The sequence below is a fragment of the Antedon mediterranea genome, chromosome 9 (assembly GCF_964355755.1).
Source record: "Antedon mediterranea chromosome 9, ecAntMedi1.1, whole genome shotgun sequence".
Taxonomy (NCBI): domain Eukaryota; kingdom Metazoa; phylum Echinodermata; class Crinoidea; order Comatulida; family Antedonidae; genus Antedon; species Antedon mediterranea.
Window position 1 is genome coordinate 15,171,881 of NC_092678.1, and position 19,934 is coordinate 15,191,814.

Genomic DNA, 19,934 nt, shown 5'->3' on the forward strand with positions numbered 1-19,934 from the left:
ATCTACAAATATTATAGTGTTATTATGTTTTTCATATTATCACTGTGCTCAAGTATATGAAAATGACTATAGTTGAGAACAGTGTTAAACAGAATCGTGTACATTTATGTTATTTGTTGTATATTGTGCTCAAGTATACCAAAATGACTATAGTTGAGAACAGTGGTAAACGGGATCGTACATTAATGTTTTTGTTGTATATTGTTAAGTTTATCCTATTCTTTATCACTGTTCTCAAGTATACCAAAATGACTATAGTTGAGAACAAAGTTAAACTGGATCGTACATTAATGTTTTTTGTTGTATATAGTTAAGTTTATCCTATTCTTTATCACTGTTCTCAAGTATACCAAAATGACTATAGTTGAGAACAGAGTTAAACTGGATCGTACATTAATGTTTTCTGTTGTATATTGTTAAGTTTATCCTATTCTTTATCACTGTTCTCAAGTATACCAAAATAACTATAGTTGAGAACAGTGTTAAACTGGATCGTACATTAATGTTTTTTGTTGTATATTTTTAAGTTTATCCTATTCTTTATCACTGTGCTCAAGTATACCAAAATGACTATAGTTGAGAACAGTGTTAAACTGGATCGTACATTAATGTTTTTTGTTGTATATTTTTAAGTTTATCCTATTCTTTATCACTGTGCTCAAGTATACCAAAATGACTATAGTTGAGAACAGTGTTAAACTGGATCGTACATTAATGTTTTTTGTTGTATATTTTTAAGTTTATCCTATTCTTTATCACTGTGCTCAAGTATACCAAAATGACTATAGTTGAGAACAGTGGTAAACTGGATCGTACATTAATGTTATTTGTTGTATATTATTAAGTTTATCCTATTCTTTATCACTGTGCTCAAGTATACCAAAATGACTATAGTTGAGAACAGTGTTAAACGGGATCGTACATTAATGTTTTTTGTTGTATATTGTTAAGTTTATCCTATTCTTTATCACTGTGCTCAAGTATACCAAAATGACTATAGTTGAGAACAGTGTTAAACTGGATCGTACATTAATGTTTTTTGTTGTATATTTTTAAGTTTATCCTATTCTTTATCACTGTGCTCAAGTATACCAAAATGACTATAGTTGAGAACAGTGTTAAACTGGATCGTACATTAATGTTATTTGTTGTATATTTTTATATTAATCCTATTCTTTATCACTGTGCTCAAGTATACCAAAATGACTATAGTTGAGGACAGTGGTAAACTGGATCGTACATTAATGTTTTTTGTTGTATATTATTAAGTTTATCCTATTCTTTATCACTGTGCTCAAGTATACCAAAATGACTATAGTTGAGAACAGTGTTAAACTGGATCGTACATTAATGTTATTTGTTGTATATTTTTATATTAATCCTATTCTTTATCACTGTTCTCAAGTATACCAAAATGACTATAGTTGAGAACAGTGTTAAACTGTATCGTACATTAATGTTTTTTGTTGTATATTGCTAAGTTTATCCTATTCTTTATCACTGTGCTCAAGTATACCAAAATGACTATAGTTGAGAACAGTGTTAATCGGGATCGTACATTAATGTTTTTTGTTGTATATTGTTAAGTTTATCCTATTCTTTATAACTGTTCTCAAGTATACCAAAATGACTATAGTTGAGAACAGTGTTAAACTGGATCGTACATTAATGTTTTTTGTTGTATATTGTTAAGTTTATCCTATTCTTTATCACTGTGCTCAAGTATACCAAAATGACTATAGTTGAGAACAGTGTTAAACGGGATCGTACATTGTTGTTGTATATTGTTAAGTTTATCCTATTCTTTATCACTGTGCTCAAGTATACCAAAATGACTATAGTTGAGAACAGTGTTAAACGGGATCGTACATTAATGTTATTTGTTGTATATTGTTAAGTTTATCCTATTCTTTATCAATGTGCTCAAGTATACCAAAATGACTATAGTTGAGAACAGTGTTAAACTACATCGTACATTAATGTTATTTGTTGTATATTGTTAAGTGTATTCTTTATTCTTATTAATTGTACTAAATTATTAAAAGAAACAGTAGTAAGCATAACATTTCCCCACTCCTACATTAGCATGGTAGGACATTGTAATGGTCGCAGGTGGCTCAACTTTATTACTGCAATGGGATGGACATGGTCCTACTACCACCTTACCATCCAATAGGATTCCAGTAAATTTCCTTTACTACCAATCATAATTCAGTAATTAAATGACCCCTTAAGTTAACAAGGAAATCAGCCTATCCCATTATACCGGTAGGCTTCGTCGTTACAGGCGTACTGCGGTAATAGTTGAGAATTCTCAACTAGCCATGCCATATCCATACAAGTCAGATAAAAGTATGACGCGTGAGGGCGCACTTTATTTTATGGAAGGCCATTTTGATTTGTACATTTTTAAACACATATTTGTAAATATTTTAGTTTATACTTGGGTTTTCTTTATAATTTATGTATTTTATTATACAATTTATTGTAAACTATATTTAAATTATTGTATAAACTATTAATTTTGTAGGTTTTTTGCTTTGTTAATGCATTTTTCAACGGGCGCTAACAGCGTCTCGTAATTTCAGTCACGCTTCGTCGCATTCACTGTACACAATAATACGAGATGAGGCGGTTATAAATTGGGTATAAAAGTCCAATTTTCTCGTAAAATCCCAAGTTTTGCAAGACGCAACATCAAGAAATGTTATTACCTATATACATAGAACCTACGGATGAAATTTTATTAGGGTACGTTCTTATACCATGGTGAGGGTGATTTTTGACTGGACTATATAGCCTAGAGGAGGCCTATTTATTAAGCTAGTAGGCCTAGTAGCTAGCCTAGTAAAGAAGAAGTAAGTAGGCCTAGCCTAGGCCCTAGGCCTAGCCTATGGTGGAATACGATTCTTAGAGTTTGAAAAAAAAAATAGAATTTACGCCTGTTCGGCTAGGCCCTAGGTAGGCTAGCCTAGGACCCTAGGCCTAGCTAGTAGCTAATAAGCTAGTCATTTTGTTTCTGAATTGATATCATTTTGTTTCTGAATTGATATGTTTGTGTTGTCTAAATCATTTGATTGTTTGTGAAGGTCTTTTATAATAATAACAATAATGGCAATCTTGTACACTGGTGGGTCTGGAATAAATAAATAAAATTAATAAGTTTTGACAGGCATCTATGGCCTACATTATGTATGTAAGCCCTATCTGACTTATCTAGCCTAGGCCTATGCCTAGGTGTCCTTGATGGGTAGCTTAGAATTAACTGGCTAGCGTAGAACAAGCCTCCCATAAAATTCGTAATCAGCCATCCTTCGGAAATATTTAAACATAATTTTGTAGTACACCTATAACAAATTAAACATGCTATCTATTATTTACAATGTAAATTAATTTTGTTTTGGTGTCCCAAGCGTTTACCTCATGTTTTATTGTGACTGACAACATTATGAAAGTACAATTATTTTTAGGTCATAAACAAAATAATTAAACAACTAATTACTCCTTAAAACTATAAATAAACATTATTAATTCAATTCAAATAATGGATTGGTAGTAGTATGGTTAGAAAGTAACAAAAGAGATGTCTTAGAATAATAAATTGAATACTGTAATTGGTTTTGAATTTTCTTATTAGCAGTGAAAGACATGATGGTACAAATGGAGAAAAGATCTAGTAGAGATGAAAATAACAAGATGAAGGAGCAGAAAAAATGATGAGTCATTTAAATAAATTAAATTACAACATGGCATAAAATCAATGGCTGATGTAATTAGGCTTGTCAAACTAATAACAGATGGCATTGAAATAGAGAAAATATAAAATAAAGAGATAATTTAGGTGGAAATAAATGGTAATTAAAAAATAGAAACTGCTAATTTTAACTACAAGAAAAAAGGTTCTTTCAAGTATTCTATTTATTAATCATATTTTCAGCATCTGCTATAATTATTACCAAGTATTGTTAATCAGTCACCGCTTCTCATGCTTTCAGCAAGTCTTACTTCACAAGTTCATGTCTTTTAGAGGTAGACCTAATTAACTCAATATTGATGTTTTAAAACCATCAGAAGGGTAATACTAATAGTAGTACAATTAGAAATTAAATTCATTACAGTTATCAAACAGAATTTCTAATGTGATTAGTTGACAACACAATTACAAAATACATTAAAAAAAAAAGTAGTACCTGTATTTGAACTACTTTAAACACTTACTTTTAATTGTCACAAATGTACTTATACGTATATAATATTCACCAATGAGAATTTAAATAAACGTGAGATGAACTCACACAAGACAAAAAAAAAAATAAGTAGTGCCCAACTTCAATTTAGCTTTCCCTTCCCACCAACTTCACGTTATTTGGTTTAAAAATCACAATATATGGTACAGTCACACATAAATAGTCAATTTAGGTAGTTTTGACAGAATTCACAATACAAATTTAATGTAATTATTCAAAATTAATAATTCACTAACTATGTTATTATGTTGATTACTATAATAATGGCTGCATATATCAGTTTTTTTAAACAGTGATAATGGATACAAAAGAAGATAATCTTGAAGTGGAAGATACCAAATAAGAAGATGAGGGATGTCAAAGAATTTAAAAACCATAAGCATCACTGGCACTACATCATTGGGGATAAATTAAGCAAGAAACAAAAGGAGATGGTTGAATATAACTACTAGACTATTATGGCAATGTTCAAAAATATTATTTCATTTTAACATAAATTGAACTATGTTATGCCCATTTAAATACTGTAACAAAGCACCCAAGTCAATGACATGAAATGTAAGATGTCCTTTTAATTCTAAAGCCAATACATTTACAATTAAAATGAAGTGAGAAAAGTGTAATGTAACACATCTGAGAATTGTTAGTAATATAAATCCAAAGCAAAACTAAAAATGTAATTTTAGACAACTAATTATCAACTCATAATGTTAAAATTTGCTTTTTATTTTTCAGTTACTGCTGTGGTTTCAAGATGATTTCTACAATATAAGTGTAATTTCACAAGTTGATGGCTTATTAAAGGTAATCAACTCATAAGTTTTACTAACAATGTTTTTTTTTTATCAACTAACCATACATAAACACAATCACAAATCAACATACACAAAACACCTTTTAGAATTAGCTTTTATTTAATGTAGGACCACATTATACATAACAATGTAGTTTAATCTATTTCATTGTAGAACAAAGTTAGACATAGAAATGCAGTTCAGTTTAGTTAGTTGCTGTAGGTCAAAATTAAACATAGCAATGTAGTTTGATCTATTGGTTGAAGGACAAAATTAAACGCAGCAATACAGTTCAGTTTAGTTATTTACTGTAAGAAAAAAATTAAATGCAGCAATGAAGTTCAGTTTAGTTGGTTATAGGACAAAATTAGACAGAGGAATACAGGTTAGTTTAGTTGCTTTAGGACAATATTAAACACAACAATATAATTTGATCTAATGGTTGTAGGACAAATATAATGCAGTTCAGTTTAGTTAGATGCATTAGGACAAATATTATATTTTGCATTTATTATAGAACACAATTAGGAGTACATATTTTAGACATAGACATATATATATTTTATTGTCATGTCACATAATAATTATAAAATGTGAGACTCAGCTCCCCGTTACATTCGTAATAAAAACACCATATAAAATATAAGTCAAATACATTGTAGGCCTATGTACAGTTCATTAAAAGTAATTACAGTAATTATCTTACAAATTGTTTGTTAAAGAGACGAATTGAAGAGGGAATAAAGGAGTTGTTAAACCTATTTGTTTTTGTCAAAGGATGACGTAGTCTACCTACCAGATCTGCACATAACAAACGAACTATGCAACTATGTACTAAATCCTCAGATTTGGTACCCATAATTTTGTCTGCTTTCCTTGTAACTCGATAAAGTTGTTATTTGTTCTTTTTGGTGAGGCTGTTATACCATAATATGGTACAATAGAAAGTCATAACTGATTTAACAACAGAGTCATAAAATAATTTCATCAATTAAAAAGGTCCAAAAAGCACTGTCAATGAATGTATAAATTCCTGGCCAGAAGTGAAGCATTAGGAGTTGAGATTGCTTGTTACTAATACATTACATGAATTATTATTTTCCTTTGTTTTATTTACAGAAATCCAATATTCTGCATTGTATTGCTACAACGCTGTTATATGACCAAACTAATCTGGGGATGTTTTTTTTCTCAAAATGCTGAAATGGTCTAAAACGTGCAGTTTTTATATTAGAGTTATTGTACCACCACTGTTTTTGGAATTATTATTATTATTTTCATTACTTTGAATGGTACAAGAATTCTAGTTAAAATTTCACCATGAAGAAGAGTTGATAAGCAACAAGAAAATCAATTGTACAGTGATGTAGCCATAAGAAATAAAGTGGTGCAGTTTTAGCAAGAAAAGGGAACAATCCCTGTTCAAGCCACTGGGTTGTCGAACACCTCTGTGAAAAAGTGGTCAGGCTGAAGTACATGTTATTAACTTGTATATAATATTTTTCTTTCCACAAAGTATTGGTGATAGAAAAGTATTTAATTTTGTTGCAAATCATTAATAAACAAAAATATACAGTATTTATTCAAATAAATTTCCCAGTGTGTTTATTGTTCAGGATGGTTATAGGTTTATTTTTTTGGGTGTAATATGGTAGCATGTCTAATAAAAAACTACCCTAGACACAATTATATCAAGAAGTGATAAAATACAGTAACAATTGTATCAAAATGCTTGGTAAATTCTTAATTCTACTTCTAATCTAATTACTAAGAAAATTGATTTCACAAAATCAATGCAGTAATAACTATCCATTTTAATGAGTCTTTAGTATTTATATAATTTGTTTTTCATTGACAAAGATATTTCACTTTTCAACTACATACTTTTCTTCTAAAGGTTACATTGTTTATGTTCAGCCAGATGCTCTCTTATTCCTATATAATGTGGTTGTTTGTTAATGAGGACACTTGGGTAACCTCCTACTCACCTCGGGAGAGACTCATTCTACTACCAGAATCATGGAAATGTAAAGGATTACTTGATTTAACACAATTAATTGTGAATTGAGGGTATGTTACATTGCATTGTAATGCATGTATTACCTTACCAATTGTGTAAACCACACAAGTGTAGTTTAATTAATTAATCAGTATTTAGTTGATTTGATGATATTGATAGTTGTTAACTAGAAATTGTGCTTAACAAATCTTATTATTGTCATCATTATTATAATTAATTATATTAATGGTTGCAACAGTAGCTTGTGTTTCACTTTTGAAGCACACATTATACTGTCTATTCTTTTATATTTTTTTTTTAGTAATAATAATGATAATATATTTAGACCGGGCGCCCGGAAGATTTATTCATGTGAAAAGATACAAAAGGTTTGATGATGTAGTTAGGTGCGTATTAGGGCGAGATGCAATATTCGACATTGCTGCCGGGTCACAGCCTGTACACAGGGCCTGTGGGGATCATAACATAGGGGGGTAAAAATGCATTTATTTATGTGAAGCGATACAAGGATAGACTTTTTTGGATATCATTCGCAAATGACAGCAACTTTATCCTGTACGAGGCGCCAAACAGCAACATTTTAGGGCCACGCCCAAATGGGTTTATTCATGTGAAGCGATACAAGGTTGAATCTTTTTTTAATGGCAGCAGTATATATTGGGGATGACAAAAACACCAATGACAGCAACTTTATCCTGTACATAAGCTCAGACAGCAGCCCTAAAGGTCCGCAGTTTCCCCCTATTCGGCTATAATTATACTCGGCGCGTATGTCGTCTAATGGCGTTCAGCTGAGTTAGAAATACGTGATACGGACTCGGACTGACAATAAATACACAGTAGAATGCTAAAACAATAAATAAAGAGAGCAGTTGTTTCCTGTACCAAATCATCAAACATCAAACTCTTAAAAACTCGCCCAAAATGGGTTTATCCATTCGTGATCAACAATGTTGATAATACAAACACATTCACGATAACGAATGACTTTTATTTTATAATTGAAATATATCTTTATTTTGGAATAATAAATAACACCAACAAAAACACTTAAAATAACCAACAGCAGATTTGTATTTTAGGGTATCATTTTGAACAATCAATATTATATCAAAATCATTATTTCACAACACAAAATAATATAATTTAAGAATATTTTTCAGATAAACTAATTAATAATTACACTCATAATGATCGACACCGGTACCGATTATTGTGCATTATTATTATAACTCGATTTAAATATTGTTTTAATTACACACTAGACACTAGTGATATGTCTATATAAAAAAAGGCAACGAAATCTAAATTTGCAACATTTTTTACATAACATAACATAATAGTAAAGTAAATAATAGTTCGAATTCAACATAATCACTTAGAGAATTTGTAAGGTATAGATTAGACTATCGATTGCACACTATTACTAAAAAAAAAATAACCGTTTTTATGTGAATTAGACTGATAAAAACCAACAAAAAACTTAATCTGCCAACATTTGAAACGTCGTTACTTGTCCATAATGGATCGACTACTGTATCGATTACTGCATTCACAACTTCCATTGTTTCCTCCTCCACACGTGATCAATCTATCATGATCATAATCAATTTCTAATATTTTATTAACGTTATCACAATCATCTGCTGAACATGTTGAAATATTAGCAATGATGTTAAAATCCTCTGACAGTCTGTACAGTGAGGTGTAAGCTCCTATGTAGATATCTCCTGTTGTACTTTGGATTTTGACATGGTACAGATCTTCATTTTCATAGGGTTTAAATTCAAGTAACACAACATTGTTGGATGCTTGGATGCTTAGCAGAAATGTTGAAGAATATAGCAGAAATGCAAAAAAGTTTAACAATGTTGGCAAACTCACTATTTAAAGGTGAGAGAACATCATTACCTTATGAAAGAAAATAAAAAACACTACTTTAAAATAAGAAATACAACGAATGATTAATCTTTACATGCCTATACTGAATAGCTATCTACTATCTATACTCATTAATTGAAAAGCTAAAACTGGATTGTTGTACCAACAAGCATGGAAAATATCCCACACAGTATATTGCTCATTTCAGGATTACATGCTGCACTTGTAGTTAAGTATTTATAGTATCAGTATAGTATCAGTTTTGTCTAATACCCTTTTTATATCTGCTTACATTTGTATAACTTGTAACAACTTGTAACAAAGTGTTTGATCTCTTGAATTATTACACGTTTTAAGACACGCATACGCTGAGAAATATCAGGAGGAAAACAAAGTTGCACGGTAATAAAAGACACGACAGACGCATATTCTCTATAATTATAATATATTAATTACAGTACATATAAATAGAGGTAAATTATTATATGCCTATTATAACATGATGCCTAATATAATATTTAAACGTGTTTAGAAATGGCCATTTTGAAAAGACACAGTCCTTTTCCGAGACCTGTGAAATACAAAAAATAAATTAATTTAATGATTGATAATAAATATTTATTAACCAAGTAAAAAATATCCACATAAATAATCTAGTTCCTAAAAAATATCAATTAAATCTATATAAAAGAAAAATGTATATCCCCGTCTTGCATGCATAGTTCAGTCAATCTAGTGATATTTAGAGGTAAACCCACCACAAATTGCAATAGTAACGAAACATTGATTTTTTCATTCCAAATGTACTTTAGAATGACATATTAAAAGTCACCAAAAATTGAAGCATTGGAACACATTATTTTTTACGTAATCTCAACAACTATATAGCGATTTTATTCCGTAAATATTTTGGGGGTAGGGCGTGACATTTATGCCCATAACTTGTGGTTTTATAATTCAATCTCAATAATCTTGATATCAATGTGTAGAATATATATGTTTTTCTAATATGCAATTAAAAAACCAAAATACAACACCTATTTATATAACTAGAGGTCAAAAGGTTATTGACCTTTTACAAAAACTCATTTCTTTCCATAAAAAAATGATTAACTGTAATATCGTATGCCATAATTGTGGATGCATTTAATCAAAATTGTGTTTTTTCTGTACCTATCGATATATAAAATAGGAAACATGATGTTAACTAGAAGAATTTTAAAAAGTAATGATGTACTATTCTTATTGAAATTGATTCTTGATCAAATGTTATGTAAACAATTTTGTGGTAGGGGGTAGCGTTTATGCCTATAATCCATTGTTTTATAACCATATCTAAATAGCTTTAGTACCAATGTGTATAGTATATATATCCTACTAATATACATTAAAAAAACAATTAATACAACAGTTATATGTAACTAGATGTCAAAAGGTCATTGACCTTTTACAAAAACTCAAATTTTTCCTAAAAAAATTATTAACTGCAATGTCTTATTCCATAATTGCCGATGCATTTGATGAAACTTGTGTTTAGAGGTAACAGTTATGCCTGCCAATAAAATCTAAATAACTACAAATGTGTATAAGATGTATTTTTTACTCTAAAACTAATTGATACAACAGTTGTTATGTAACTATAGAGGTCAGTAACCTTTTACGAAAATTCAAATTTTCTTAAAATAGCGTAAAACTAAATTATGTTTATTTATATATTAGAAGTGTTTGGTGCAAATAATGTTTTTCCTGTACCTATTGTATCGTCATGAAATAGGAAAAATGATGCTAGCTAGAAGAACATTGAAATTCATTAGCGGTATGTACTATTGCTGATTAATTAATGAGTCTTGATAATTGGGAATCAACTCATAATTTACTATAGATAGATTTTTGATGATTTTAGTATCAACGAATGTACGTAATGACAAGTATTGGATCTCTCCAGGGTTGCGTTCTCTCTCCTGTATATTATATACACGGATAACTGTCGCAGCAAACAGGACAATAGTCATCTTGTCAAATTTGCTGACGACACTGTCTTGCTGTCTCTCCTTAAAAATTCACACGACGGACATGGTTCCGCATTAGATGGAAGTCAATGTGACAAAAACTAAGGAGATGATTGTAGATTTTAGGAAGGAGAAAGGACGCAGCCCTCTGGTATCCCTCATAAATGACGAACCAGCAAAATTGTCCATTCCTTTAACCGCTTTACATTATTATCCCAGTAATTTTTTTGGATCAAACATGTATGGAAGCATGGTTTTCGTTACACATACAGTATTTGATTTATGTACCAAATGTTATACAGTATCTCTTTTAATTTTTATTTCTTTTGTGCTGGCCAACATAATGTGGTATTGGATGCCGCACTGAGCGCTTCTGGCAGCACAGTGTTGATCGCATGTATACGCTTATTACACTTATTTCACCAGTATATAAAGTTATTTATACATTTTATCATCTTAGTGACTTACATAAACAGTATATTAATCAGAGATTTTGTACCTGAACTGTGTGTTAGGCTGTTTTAAAAGCTTACCTAAGCTACCATTGTCTTAGCTGTTATTGTTATGTAGCATAGGCTGTGGAGGCTGTTGTGTACCTATCTGCTTTGTTGTTGTTTGTGCTGCTATGCTGACATTCTTTAGCCTAGCTAGGAATGTGTACTTTTCACCATTTATATATTTATTTGGTTCAATGTACAACTACACATCAAAAGTATTATACAGCATATCTAGCTGTTTGAAATCTATCCGATTGGATTCATCTACTTGGAGTTACATATGTAGGCTTGGACTTAACATTAAAAAACGAACGAGACGGGGATGCTGTGGTGGCGCATCAAAGCGGAGAAAGCAAAACATACCATTTTTTCAAGAATCCATCCCAAATCCAAGCAGTGCACAAACTGGAATTTCTTTTTGTTTACTTAATGCAAGATCAATTTGTGATCCGAATCAAACCGGAAAATCCACTTCAATATTTGAGTACATTATAGATAACGACTGAGACATGGTTGATGCGTGATGATGACTCAATTTCTGCTGGCTGCATAACTCCAGATGGTTACATGTTTAACCATGTTCCTAGAACATATGGTCGCCATGGGGGAGTCGCCCTCATGTACAAAGCTGGTCTAAAAACACGCTCTCTGGACTTACCTGACTGTAGTACTTTTGAATCGTTGGGAATTCAATTTAGTAACGGAATTCGAACACTGCAAATCATAGTTATCTATCTTCCTCCTCCTAGCAAGAAAAATGGTTTCACCGTCTCACCATTTCTTCAATGAGTTCTCTAACATGCTTGATACCATTGCATTAGTACATTCCGACTTGCTCATTGCCGGGGATTTCAACTTTTACCTTGACAAATCCGAGAATAGGGAGGTTATGCATTTTATGAGCCTTCTTAAAGTTTATGATCTCACTCAACATGTTAAGCAACCAACCCATGAGGCAGGTCATACTCTTGACCTGCTTATTACCAAATCAACTGACACTTTTCTAACTGATGTCAATGTGGGCATCCCACATATATCTGACCACTAAGCTGTACATTGTAAGTTACAGTTAAATAAACCGCCGCAAACTCAGAAAATAGTTTCTAGTCGATCGTAACTACAAGAATCTCTGTGCTGACTCTGTTGTCAGCGAGTTACTAACACTAACACTGACTGTATCTCTTCCATGTGACATTGTTGATGCTATATGTATGTACAACTCTACATTGCGTTCAATGATTGATAAACTTGCTTTAACTAAGTCACGTCTGGTGATTATTCGACCGCAAACTCCATGGTATACTGATGAGATACGAAACAGAAAATAGTAAAAAGGCAGCTAGAGAGGAAATGGCGTAAGACTGGTCTCTAAACTGATTAGCATGCTTACACACATCAACGCCAATGTGTATCATCACATATTCATACTGCAAAGTTTGAATATCACTCAGCTCTAGTAAATATTGCTGTAGGTGACCAGAAGTAATTATTCAAAATTGTAAACACGTTACTGCATAGAGGAAATAAGACACCCTTACCTACCTGTAAATCAACCAGTATTCTTGCTGAAAGTTTCTCAGAGTTTTTTAATTAAAAGATCACTAAAATTCGATCAGGATTACTTCAATCTGTTCTCCAAGATGAGCATACATTTATTTCAAGGACTCCTTTAAGCTGTCAACTGTCTATTCTTGAACCAACCACAGATGAGGAGATCGAGAAATTGATCAAGGCATCCCCGATAAAATCTTGTGAGCTATATCCTATTCCAACTTGGCTTTTAAGTGATTGCGCTCTCCTGTAATAGTTCCAGTGCTAATGAAATTATCACATCCACAGTACCGCAGAATTTAAAGAAAGCACATGTACGGCCTTTGCTGAAGAAGACTGCCCTCGACCCAGAAGTTCTTAAAAATTATAGACCGGTTTCAAATTTATCCTTTGTTTTGAAGCTTATTGAGACATCAATAGATAATCAAGAACTTGTTATTCTATTTTTACTAGACTTATCGGCTGCTTTTGACACAGTAGATCACTCACTGCTTATTCATAGATTGTCACATGATATTGGGGTAAGAGATCAAGCATTGTCTTAGTTTACATCGTATCTAAGGAACAGAACCCATGCCGTCTGCATTGGTGATGTTTCATCAGATGACCTTCCTCCATTATGTGGCGTCCCACAAGGTTCTGTGCTTGGACCATAGCTGTTTTTCATCTATGTTGCACCAGTTGCTGAAATAATACGAAGACACGGATTATGTCATCATTTCTATGCAGATGATATACAAATCTACGTTTCTGTCAAGCCTTGCCAGACCAAGTTTATGTCCGCTGTAAAACGGTTATAAGAATGCTCTGCTGAGAAAACGGATGAGCTCCAACTTCCTCAAGCTAAATGATAAAAAAACCGAGGTGATCCTATTTGGTTCTGTTCAGCAGAGAAAAAAGATCTAGTTTTATGGCCAACATATTGGTGGCGTGCTAGTCAATCCATCAACAAAAGTTCGTAACCTTCGTGTACAACTTGATTGTAAAATGACCATGGAATCACATATCAACACAATCTGCCGATCTGCTATTTTCCATTTATGTAACATCGCCAAGATCAGACGTTACTTGAACCATTGTGCAACAGAGCAGATTGTACATGCTTTTGTTACCAGTCGGCTTGATATGGGAAATTCTCTGCTGTATGGTCTGCCAAAGAAGCAGTTGCGGACTTTCTAGAAGGTGCAAAATTGGGCAGCTCACTTGGTGATGTGTTCCAAAAAGTATGATCACGTCACACCTTAATCAAAGAGTTAAACTGGCTACCCATGGAGTCAGGTGTTAAATTTAAGATCCTGCTGCTGGTGTTCCGATGCCTAAATAGTTGCGCTCCAAAATATCTCTCAGAATTGCTGACAGTCAAGAAGGGAAAGCGAGAACTAAGATCTAGTCATCAGGTGCTACTGGACATTCCGAGGAGCAAACATAGTTGGGGAGATCGGACTTTCAGTGTTGCTGGACCTATAACTCACATAGTATTGTATTAAATGCATATGTTTCTATTAAACATGAATAGAAAGTAGTACTTCTGCATTATTTGCCATTGTTTTCGTGTTTTTAGAATATACGGTTTACGAGTTATGAGGAATCGGACATTATCTGAGGTTCAAAGGTCAAATTTGAAATGGCCTCAAATCTTAAAAGTTGCGATTTTTTTATACGGGTTACCATACCAAATTTCATGCTTTTACCCAATTTTGAAGTATTTTGGGTCTAAGGGGTCCATCCCACTAGTAAAAGAGAAGGATATTAACAATTTATGAAATAGTTTCCGCTGACCAATTTTTATACTATAAAGATGTTGTTATGTTTGTATAAAAACATTTGTTTATTTGAAATATTAAAAACAATTACTAATTATATATATAGTAATACCTGTGTTTTATTACTAAACCTTTTTCTTTTCATTTTAGAATCCCATTATATCTGAGTTGAGTCCAAGGTTTGGCATTCAAGCTGGTGGAACTACACTAACATTCAGTGGATCCAATCTGAACACTGGGAATGGCGTACTAATGGTATCTATTGGTGGAAGTAAATGTTATGTTACAAGGTTCGAAATGACATGTTGTACTTTCATTATCGTCTAGTCTAATGATCGTAATGAAGCTGCAGGTTATGTTACAAAATAAATCTTTTTTTGTTTATAGATTAACATGTAGAATATTACTACTCCCAAGGAGGTTATATTTTGCAATATTTATTAGACAGATCTTTACCGATTTTAAACCACATAGAGATGTAATGAATACTCTATTACTTTTTGATAGCAATCCACACAAGGATCCTAATTCTGGACCATTATTTTACTAATTTTAGAGCGTACTTCAAAAGGATGTATCTTTACCAAAATCTAACCACTGTTGATTTATTTTACAGTATCAATGAAAACCAGATGATGTGTACAACATCAAATTATACAACATCTGGAGCTGAAGTTGCAGTAACAGTTACATTTGGAAATGCTGTTAGAAATGGTCCTACCTTCACTTACACTAAAAAATCCCACAGTGACTGACTTCCAACCCAAACAAGGCATTCAAGCGTAAGAAGACATACTTTATGTTCTCAATTATAATACATGTATTCATGAATAAATGGTGAAGTACTGCAAAGTATACAAAGCTTCAGTAACAAACAATAATTGATTGATTAATAAATTGATTGCATACCTATTTCATTTCATTTCATTTATTTTGTCTCAGATACCAAAAAAAAACAATATAGGGAGACAGGATTCCCAAAAGCGAACTAAATCAAACTACCAAGTGGGTCTCCAACGTGGGTCTGTATCTCAATTGTTAGGAAAATCTTTTCTAAACATTCTCCTAAAATTTATGATTTTAAATAAATATTCAAAACAAAACAAGACAATGTATATATTTTAAATAATGTAAGTGTATTGACATTTAAAAAAAATAATTTTATTGCAGAGGTGGTCAAAACATCATAGTGACAGGAACAAATTTTCAATATGTACAGAAAGCACAGATGTTAAATATTATATTAACTGCAAATGTAAGATTTAAATTACGATTTGATGAATTTCGATTGAAAGAAAGAACACTTAACTACTAGTATTAGGGCATACTTACATAAACCCACCATTAAGAATTTGGTAATGCCAATTTATTTAAAACTTTCTTCTTCAAAATGATTCTATAATTTTGTAGAAATACATATATCGAAGAATATTATATGAAATAATTGGGCAGGAAACAAAATAATATTTTTTCTTCCCAGATCTGTATAATTCTGTCAAATGAGAATATGGATTGTGAAAGTCCACCAGCTCATCTCTCCACACTAGGTAGAAGACGACAGGCAGACCAAGCAGTTTTAACTTTGACCTTTTCATTTGATGATTTTGTCATTTCGGATTTTCAGTTTACCCTAATCCAGTTTATTATCTCTTTGATAATAAGTCTTCTTACAGAGAGAAAACGGAAGATGGTGACTATAAACATGACAACAAAATTGATGAGTGTATGATTCTGATGGTAATTATAATATGTGAAAACATTTTTATTTGGTTTTGATTTAAGAGTTAGAATTCATCATTGTAAACCATTTAAATCTGTTGGACATGGTCAGTTGTTGTGGATATGATGCCGATTGGGCTTCTTTCCAGCCACTTGATGGTTTTGATATTTAGTGTCAGGAAAAGAGTCCTATATTTCTTCTTGTTTAATTTGTAATAACAATTGATATTATTCTGAAATATTATCAACATATTTTAATTACAAAATTTAAATATTAGAAAAATAAAAATATAATTAATTACATAACATAGACTAAATAATGTGCACTGTAAATTATTCTCATTACAAGTGTGAGAGAAAATAAGTGACCAATAAATTCAATACATTGCTACATTGGTTCATATAAAAATGCAATGGCGTTTTAAACTTGATTATAGTTTTGAGAATCCGTATTTTATTTATACCCAACATTTAAAAAAACCTGTATATTTACATAATAGGGGTCTGACATCAACCTTGCTAGTGATGTTGAGGATGTTGAAGTCTTCATAGGAAGTGTTAAATGCACTGTAGATTCAATAAAACGTACAGTAGTTCTTGTTGAGATACCAGACATGGAACCTAATCCAGTAGATGGTGAAGATCATCCTATTGTTATGGTAGGTCGTGAGCTCACTAGATCATACTTTTAATATTATATATAATATATTTATAATTTTCAATAGTCTGTAACCAATAATGTCAAAATCACAAATTGTTTGTAAACGAACTCAGCAATATTGTAATATTAATCAATTTATTTTATTTTTAAGATGAACTACGTTATTTATGTTGTTCTGTTTTAATTGCTGTTTAGACTTAGGCTGAATAAGTAAAACAACGTTTAGAACTTAGAGACCAAAAGTGTAATTTTACAAAATTCTAATTTTAGACTTTGCTACTTAAACATTTTTGAATATATTCAATGTCGGACATACGTTTGCTAGTCCGCAATACAAAAGGGTGGTGAAAAAAGATATCGATACCATAGATATAAGAAACGACACGGGAGAAAAGGTATCATTTCAACGAGGAAGGGTTCTCGCTAAACTACATTTCAGACAGGCCAGATCAACGTACCTCGTTTAAAAAACAACAACAAATAAATAAAGATGGGGTCAGATGATTACGAAGATTACTACGTCAGACAGGCTGGCGGTATCGATATACCGGTGTTCCAAGGGTCGTACAATCAAAGAGGGTTCGGGTTGGGAGGTATCTTGTCCGGTCTCTTTAAACAGGCTGTACCATTGCTAAAGAAAGGTGCAAAGGCTCTCGGAAAACAAGCATTGCGCACGGGTGGTGAATTAGTGGGAGATGTTCTGAGCGGTAAAAACGTTAAACAAGCTGCAAAACGCAGATTTACTCAGGCGGGTCAACGTATCGTTTCCCAATATGGTAACGGTAGGGTGAATAAAAAGAGAAAACGTAAGCGTAAAGGCATCAGTCGATCGAACGCAAAGAGAGTAAGAAGATCCTCCGATATATTCGATATCTAAAAAATGGCTTTTGTACACATCACTCGTGCGAGTGTTTAAAATCGGAATTGGACTTGTTTTCTGTACCACCGACACAGACTAGTATAACCAAAGGATTGGACAATGGGTGCAGTATCACCTTTTCAACAGCATCACCGACGTGGGCCCCTTGCAATTTAACATACAAGAGTCCAGCGAGGAATACATGGATTTGTCGCAGACGATGCTTAATGTTAAACTAAAAATTACTAAACAAGACGGAACCGATCTCCAGCCCGCCGATCCGGTAGGCCCTGCCAATTTACTTTTGCAATCATTGTTTAGCGAAGTTGACGTTTCTTTGAACGAGAGATTGATTACCCCTTCGACAAATACTTATTCGTATAGGGCATTAATTGAAACATTACTGACTTATGGATCCGATGCCAAGAATACACACCTCACGGGTGGGTTGTTTCATAAAGACACGGCAGGTAAAATGGATGTAGCTGACCCTACGCTAGCCGAAAATGCGGTGAATAAAGGTCTTAAAAAACGGGCTCAATACATTGGCGGTAGTCGTTTTGTCGACTTGATTGGACCTATTCATTGCGATATATTTTTCCAAGATCGGATGATGCTCAGCGGTGTAGATGTCAAAATTAAACTGCATCGAAGTAAAAACGCATTTAGTCTCATGTCTTCAGATGCCGAGGCCGGTTTTAAGATCCGCCTGGAAGACGCGTCCTTGTTTGTTCGCAAAGTCCGCCTGAACCCGTCTATCGCGCTAGCCCACGCAAAAGCTCTGGAACGCGGTCCGGCCAAATACCCGCTGCGTCGCGTTGAGGTCAAGACATTAACTATACCGCGCGAAAAGCTATCGTTTACGAGGGAATCGCTGTACAACGGTAATCTACCGAAACGTCTGGTTGTAGGACTGGTGACCACCGAAGCATTCAACGGTAGCTACGAGAAGAATCCCTACAATTTTCAACATTTCAACATCAATTTCCTGGCTCTGGATGGAAAATGTCATTTATTATTAAATGACGAAATAACTAAATATATAATGTAAAACTACTGTAATAATAACAAAGGGGGCAGCCACCATTACATTATGTAGGTTATGGTATTGATATTACATCTAATACCTTACATTACATATATTGACGGTGAGCAAGTACCGTGGAAACCGTTAAAACCAACGTTCGAAGACGGAGGCAGCTACATGCTGGCGTATCAGGGTCTATTTTCGGGTTCTAACACGTTGTTCCAGGATACCGGAAATCAGATTTCTAGAGACGATTATCCTAAAGGCTATTCGTTGTTTGCTTTTGACCGGACTCCCGATTTGGCAAATGCCGGACATTTTAATCTAATTCGGCAGGGAATTAAATATACGTTTAGAAATTCAGTTTTCTACGGCTTTGACCGAGACCATCAACATTTTAGTTTATTCAGAATTTGATTCAATCATAGAAATTGACAAGTCTCGTAACGTAATTATAGATTTTTAATTATGAACACGATACAACTATTGAGGTTAATTAAATCAGATCCGTTGGCTAGTGGATACTTTCGAGGGGTGTACCCGTCTGACTTGTTACCTTTAGGGCATACGGGATATCCTAGAGCTTACATAGCAAACGTTGAGCCTAGCGGTCAAAACGGTTCGCATTGGGTAGCTTTCTTTTTTAACAATTTAAACGAAGGTGAATTTTTCGATTCTTTTGGGAACCCCCCAAATTACTATAGTAATCATTTTGTTAATTTTCTCGATAACTCTGTAGAAAGTTGGACATTTAACGATAAAGCGTTACAAGCGCCCTTGTCTACGGTATGCGGACAGTATTGTATTTTTATATTCTTCATAAATGCAGAAGAGTGGATACGTCCACGATAGTAAATATGTTTGGTAAAGATAAACCATCCAATGATTGGTTCGTCAATGATTTTG

The 19,934-nt window shown here is 32.8% G+C and overlaps 1 protein-coding gene across 1 annotated transcript; it reads left to right on the forward strand.

Annotated features, from left to right (window-relative positions):
• Nucleotides 1-18,203: 18,203 nt before the first annotated feature.
• LOC140058227 (uncharacterized protein F54H12.2-like) lies at nt 18,204-19,445 on the forward strand. Its single transcript, XM_072103790.1, has 2 exons — nt 18,204-18,908; nt 19,101-19,445. Exons 1-2 carry the CDS (start codon nt 18,204-18,206, stop codon nt 19,443-19,445), a joined length of 1,050 nt encoding a protein of 349 aa, XP_071959891.1.
• Nucleotides 19,446-19,934: the final 489 nt, after the last annotated feature.